Raw genomic sequence first — 7,500 nt, forward strand, 5'->3', positions numbered from 1 at the left:
ACGGATTGCAGTCAAATTTTGTTCATCGGTTGGTTATGGAATGAAAATTTAAAGTTAATATTCTACTTTTATTTATACATTTGTTTATTCATTTTGAAGTAAATAGGTAGTTTATTATATTTACCATTATGGAATTAATTTTTTTATTTATATTTTACCTGGAATTTTGCACTTAAATAGACTTGTGAGAGAGAGAGAGAGAGAGAGAGAGAGAGAGAGAGAGAGAGAGAGAGAGCAATTATTTGCCCATTCTCCTGTGGCGTCACAGCATCAAAGGTCACTGTACAACCCTCCCTCGCATTTCAACCACTGAAATTAATATAGAAATTTTATAATTAGTTTCTTTCATAATATATTTTTTACTGTATTTTTCTCACGTAATATATTTTTTAATATTTATTTTTCTTACACAATATATATTTTATAATTTTGTTTTTATTTACAGGATGGACAACTTGTCATTTGATCGCGATGGTACAGATCTCTCCGCCGTGAACGGTAGCAGCGGAAGTGTGAGCAATGGCAAGAGGAAAGACGCCCAAGATCAAGGGGAGGTGAGTGGTCTCTTCCAGTGGTTTTCGTCTCCTTTCTTTTTGTTTCGTTTTATTATGTCGAAGTGAGAGATCCAAGCCACTATTACTGTAAACAAGATGTTTTTCAGAAGCTTTCGTCTCCTTCCGTTTCCTTTCATTTGTTACGGCAGAGTGAGATAGCCTAGTCACTGTTACTGTAAGCAAAAGAGATATTTTTCAAAAGCTTTCGTTTTCTTTCTTTAAATTTCGTTATGTCACGTCGAAGTGAGATAGTCTAGTCACTATGACTATAAACATAAAGGGATATTATCAGTCTTTTCAAAAGTTTTCGTCTCCTTTCTTTCATAATCGTATAAAATGAGATATCTCAGTCAGTGTTACTGTAAACATAGAGATATTTTATTGGCCTTTTTCAAAAGCTTTCGTTTCCTTTCAGTTTGTTACGTTAGAGTGAGATATTTGAGTCACTATTACTGTAATATATGAGATATTTTATCGGTCTTCAAAAGATTTCGCCTCCTTTCTTGTATTACTGTAATCGTATGAGATACTTTTTATTCCTGTTTCACTGGCTTTCGTTTCCTTCCATTTTGTTACGTTTCTTTACGTCAGGTGAGATATCCCAGTCACTATTACTGTAAACATAAGAGATATTTTATCGGTCTTTGTGAAAAGCTTTCGTCTCCTTTCTTTAAGTTGCGTCAGAGTGAGGTGTCTCAATCCTTATTACAGTAAACTTAAAAGGTTATATAAGTCTTTTTCAAAAGCATTCGTCTCCTTTCTCTTATAATCGTATAAAATAAGATGTCAAAATCTCTCTGTCTGTTACGCCAAGTGAGGTACTTCAGTCACTATTACTGTAAACATAGAGGTCATTTAATGTTGTTTTCAGAAGCTTTCGTCTCCTTTCTTTTTGTTACGTCAAGGTGAGACAATCTTGTTACTATTACTGTAAACATAAAGAGATAAATAAGTCTTTCTCAAAAGCTTTCGTCTCCTTTCTTTTATAATCGCATCAAAGTAAAATATCCTACCCATTATTACAGTAAACATAAAGATACTTTATCAGGTTTTTTTCAAAGGCTTACGTCTCCTTTCTTTTAAAATCGTATGAAGCTGAGATACCTCAGTAACTATCACTGTAAACATAAGAGATATCGTGAGGTGACGTGTCACCAGGTAATCACGACAGGAAAACTCACCCGGCGCCTTCCAATCAACAGGTGATAGCTGTCTTGGGGTCAGGTGATTACGGAAGAGCTATATCCAGGCGACTCGTCAGCACAGGCCACACTGTTTACATCGGGTCAAGGGACCCCAACAGGAGTAAAGTCAAGTGAGTTTTCTCTCTCTCTCTCTCTCTCTCTCTCTCTCTCTCTCTCTCTCTCTCTCTCTCTCTCTCTCTCTCTTTGAAGTATTTTATTCTCTTTGGTTAATGAAATTGTGTAGATCTCTCTCTCTCTCTCTCTCTCTCTCTCTCTCTCTCTCTCTCTCTCTCTCTCTCTCTCTCTCTCTTTGAAGTATTTTATTCTCTTTGGTTAATGAAATTGTGTAGATCTCTCTCTCTCTCTCTCTCTCTCTCTCTCTCTCTCTCTCTCTCTCTCTCTCTGAGGTTTTATATTCCCTCTGGTTAAAGCTGTAAAAAATCTTCTGATCTCCAAATTTTTGTAAAGTCTAGTGAGTTTTCTCTCTCTCTCTCTCTCTCTCTCTCTCTCTCTCTCTCTCTCTCTCTCTCTCTCTCTCTCTCTCTCTCTTCTTTGAATATTGTAGTAAAACTTTCTGGGGCATATATTCCTTGCATCATCATTGAGAGATTCTCTCTCTCTCTCTCTCTCTCTCTCTCTCTCTCTCTCTCTCTCTCTCTCTAGTTACCAGAGATTTTCTGGGAGCATATCTTTCTTGCATCCTTGTCTGTTTCTATTCTCTCTCTCTCTCTCTCTCTCTCTCTCTCTCTCTCTCTCTCTCTCTCATCTCTCTCATTAACTATTATAGTAAATTTTAATGCGCGCTAACTACGGTGATAAATATTCTTTTAGAAGAGAAAGTCTTCAAATTCTGTCAAATTTCTGTCATATTCTTGTCGCATTTCTGTCAAATATCTCATATTTTTGTCATATTTCTTTCAAATTTCTGTCATATTTCCACTGGGTAAGTCTAATCCCCTTCACGGGTGTGAGTCGTTCTCTCTTTCTTTCTCGAATGAGACTCACTGACTCATGGTGTGTCATTGTACGGCATTGACCAGGAGCGTGACTCATGAGTGAGTATTCTCTCTCTCTACAGATACCAGGAAAAATTTGAGTTACTGTTTCTCTCGTGTTTTGATATACAAGTATATATGTAAATATATATACATATATATATATTATGTATGTATGTATGTGTGTATATATACTGTATATATATATATATATATATATATATATATATATATATATATATATATATATATATATATATATATATATATATATATATATATATATATATATATATATATATATATATATATATATATATATATTCACTCGTGTGCTGAATGTAACATCAGGTTTCTGCATTTTAGGAGAATGTTTACTCTCTCTCTCTCTCTCTCTCTTTAAAAACGAAAGGATAACAAGAGCCAAGTATATGACTTCCAGGGTACGTATTATGCTATGTATAAATTCTATTATCCTCACAATAACCAAAGAGAGAGAGAATTCTTAACATTTTACCAGACTACAAAAACCTTAAGAAAAGAATAACGCAGACCAATAAAAAAAAAATAAAAAGTTCCCAACGCTTTGCTTAGTCACCGTCATGTAATATGGAGTTTTCTCTTCTATTACGGAAGAGGGAGAATTAGGGAAAAAATAAGGGGAAAGGAGAGCGAAGGAAATGGGAGAGAGATAAAAAAAATATATATATAGCGGTTGAGCTGGGCTATTGTCTCGTTTCCTTGTGACAATGAGCTTTGTGAGATAATCTGGGATAGCAGTCATGGTTTTATACATATATATATATATATATATATATATATATATATATATATATATATATATATATATATATATATATATATATATATGCATGTATGTGTGTATAATGTATATATATATATATATATATATATATATATATATATATATATATATATATATATATATATATATATGCATGTATGTGTGTATAATGTATATATATATATATATATATATATATATATATATATATATATATATATATATATATATATATATATATATATATATATATATATATATATATATATATATATATATATGTGTGTGTGTGTGTGTGTGTGTGTGTGTGTGTGTTTGTGTGTGTGTTGGCTGAGAAGATGAAGGATGGAAAGACAAAAAGGATTAGTAAAATGAATATGGTCTTTTATCAAAATAAAGCCAAAACTAGAAATTGTGAGACAAGCTTTACCAATCACATTCAAGGATTTGACGTAAATCGGCGATTGGCGAAACAGCTTTGACTTGAGGAAAAAAAACAGATATTGTTATACTAGGAAGGAAACGTGACACGGGAAAATCCCCTGTAAAATGAACGCAAGAACTTGCTTGCCTGAGGAAAGCACAGACGATGAAAATCAGATCACTAGAAAAGAATGTGACCTAGATGGAAACAAGCGTATGAATTGGGGGCGAGTGGGGGAACTTTGCTTGGAAAAGCACAGTAAAAGTTTCCTATAAATGTATTTGACCTAGAAGAAGCCCATTACGTGGGTTGGAAGTAAAAGTTGTCTAAGAAATACTAAGTTCAGGTTTTCTTGAGAGGAATTTAAACCAGAGGAACGTAATTATGTGAGAAAAAGGGAGAATTTGATTGAGGTTCTTAATTTCTCAGAAAATTTTGCGCAAGTGGAACAGAGTTCCTTTGAGCGTTGTGGAAACTGATGCTGGTATGTTTGAGAGGTTGACACACTCTACTGCTTCAGGTTGAGAGAAGTTGAACTACCCTACCATTTTAGTTTGAGAGAGGTTGAAATGCTATGCACTTCAGTTTGAGAGAGGTTGAAATACTCTACCACTCTAGTTTGAGAGAGGCTGAAGCACCCCACCATTTTATTTGAGAGAGGTTGAAGCACTCTGCCATTTTAGTTTGAGAGAGGTTGAAGCACTCTACCATTTTAGTTTGAGAGAGGTTGAAGCACTCTACTATTTTAGTTTGAGAGAGTTTGAAGCACTCTACCATTTTAGTTTGAGAGAGGTTACAGCACTCTACTATTTTAGTTTGAGAAAGGCTGAAGCACTCTGCCATTTTAGTTTGAGAGAGGATGAAGCACTCTACCATTTTAGTTTGAGAGAGGTTGAAGCACTCAACCATTTTAGTTTGAGAGAGGTTGAAGCACTCTACTATTTTAGTTTGAGAGAGGCTGAAGCACTGCCATTTTAGTTTGAGAGAGGTTGAAGCACTCTACCATTTTAGTTTGAGAGAGGTTGAAGCACTCTACCATTTTAGTTTGGGAGAGGTTGAAGCACTCTACCATTTTAGTTTGAGAGAGGTTGTAGCACTCTACCATTTTAGTTTGAGAAAGGCTGAAGCACTCTACCATTTTAGTTTGAGAGAGGATGAAACAATACCACTTTAGTTTGAAAGAGGCTGAAAAACTACTAATTAAAGGGTGCCATGCACCAAACCCTTCGTTTTTGTTAATTAATTATACTGCTGTTTATGTATGCTTGTATTTATCGTATTGTCTGTTTATCTTAATTGCTATTTCATTGTTCCACTCTATAATACTCACTTCCTTCACGCACGGACGTTATATTCTAAAGAAGCTAATAACAATATCACAAGGACACTCAAGAAGTTAGCAAGAGCTATTGTAAGCACTTCGTTAAATAGTTCGAGTGAAAAAGTGCATTTAGAAGACAGAAAATAGAAGCACAAGTGTCACCAATGTGTCTTCATTCCCCAATTATCAACTGGATCGTGACTGGTCCTTATTTGCTGTCATATATATATATATATATATGTGTGTGTGTGTGTGTGTGTGTGTGTAGGTATATATTTAGTATATTATATATATATATATATATATATATATATATATATATATATATATATATATATATATATATATATATATATATATATATATATATAATGTGTCACTGCGCAAACAGCGGCAGCGTCAGCGTAAGGTGTCTGCAGTGAGAAAGACTCTGGGCGAGAAAGTTAAGAACAGTACAGTACAGTACAGCAATCTGAAGTTCAAGTTTTCAAAGTCATGGCGATAATTGTGCACCCCGCGGCAGAACGGTTATTGTACGAGCGATGAAGTCATTGGCAACGGCTATTAAAGGAAGCCATTGGTAACGACCATTAAAAAGGATCCTTGAAGATTTACTGCAACGCAAAAGGATAAGGACAGGGGATGAAGAAATCTATATATAGATAATCCAGGGACAGACATATTAATGACAAGGGTGTTGTGAAGCAAGGTTTCGAAAACTGTTTTTCCTGAGAGGTTCGCAACATAGGATTTAAGTTTTACGTTTTTCTTTCTTGAATATCTTGAGACGATGGGATTTTCTTGCTGTGGGAGGATCACCTGCGGATTGCCATTGGGATGCAACTGGCTGAAGAAAATATAGAATTATGATTATTATTATTCTGATGATACCCTATTCGTATGGAACAAGCCCAAAGGGACCATTGACTTGAAATTCAAGCTTCCAAAGAATATGGTGTTTATTTGAAATAAATTACAGAACATAATAGGAAATACAGAAAGAAGAGATTTGTTATTACAGAAGAAAAAATAGTATATAAATAAATAAATAAATAAATAGATAAAAATTAAAATTAATTATTGAAATTACCAGGTGAATTGTTTTAGGGTAGTGATCTATTGCATCTTCGCTTGAACATTTGAGGATCAGATTGTACAACTTCTTCAGGAAGACTGTTCCACAATCCAGTCGTGTGAGGAATAAAACACCAAACCAGTTGGCCATGTAAATTTTAACGTCATTTCACACCGTAATAGCTTCAGATCAGTTCCATCGCTGGCGTTGTCTGAATGGGAACAATTTATTGTGTTCTCAGATGTGCATGCGTGGAGTATAGCACCTTGAGGCACCCCTTCCAAGGTGAAAAGGTTTGTGGATATATATATATATATATATATATATATATGTGTGTGTGTGTGCGTGTGTGTGTGTGTGTGTATATATATACAGTATATATATAAACAAAGATAAAATCCACGAAGGAAACAGAAACACTGGAGTGCTGCGAGGCCTTTCGACGCTAGGTCCTTTCCTTAGCAGACAGTCACAAAGGAAACAGAAACACTGGAGTGCTGCGAGGCCTTTCGACGCCAGGTCCTTTACCTAGCACAGTCTGCTAAGTAAAGGACCTGGCGTCGAAAGGCCTCGCAGCACTCCAGTGTTTCTTCTTCCTTCGTGGAGTGCTGCGAGGCCTTTCGACGCTAGGTCCTTTACTTAGCACAGTCTGCTAAGTAAAGGACCCTAGCATCGAAAGGCCTCGCAGCACTCTCAGTGTTTTCTGTTTCCTTCGTCGATTTTATCTTAGCACAGTCTATATATTCATCACGTTCCATATGTTTCTGATTCAGTTATCGATTTTATCTTTATTTATATATTCATACGTTATATTTTCGTGATTCAGTTATATATAGTATATATATATATATATATATATATATATATATATATATATATATACAGTATGCATGATAGCTTATTTTATTATAGTTTTTCAATAATTCACACGTTTCCTTTTTATATGCACTCAAGCACAAAGCCACAAAAATATCCTTAAATAGAGAATTCATTTTACCTTGGGAATATCCTACTCCCAAAAAGGAATAACATGTCTCTGTGTAAGTTACTGTGTTAAGTCCTTGAAAATTAGGGCATGAATAGATATATAGTATAACGTGAATGTAAATATTCACTTTTGTACATTTAATTTCTGTGTGTGT

General features: G+C 34.5%; 1 protein-coding gene across 1 annotated transcript in view; it reads left to right on the forward strand.

The window, feature by feature from the left end:
• LOC136845285 (metalloreductase STEAP4-like) overlaps positions 1-7,500 on the forward strand; it is a 112,812-nt gene that overhangs the window by 57,507 nt on the left and 47,805 nt on the right. The window contains exons 3-4 of the mRNA XM_067115441.1: positions 446-554; positions 1,757-1,869. Coding sequence (XP_066971542.1) covers positions 446-554; positions 1,757-1,869 — 222 coding nt within the window. The remainder of the gene's footprint in view (positions 1-445; positions 555-1,756; positions 1,870-7,500) is intronic.

This window comes from Macrobrachium rosenbergii, chromosome 13 (genome assembly GCF_040412425.1).
Source record: "Macrobrachium rosenbergii isolate ZJJX-2024 chromosome 13, ASM4041242v1, whole genome shotgun sequence".
NCBI classification, from domain to species: domain Eukaryota; kingdom Metazoa; phylum Arthropoda; class Malacostraca; order Decapoda; family Palaemonidae; genus Macrobrachium; species Macrobrachium rosenbergii.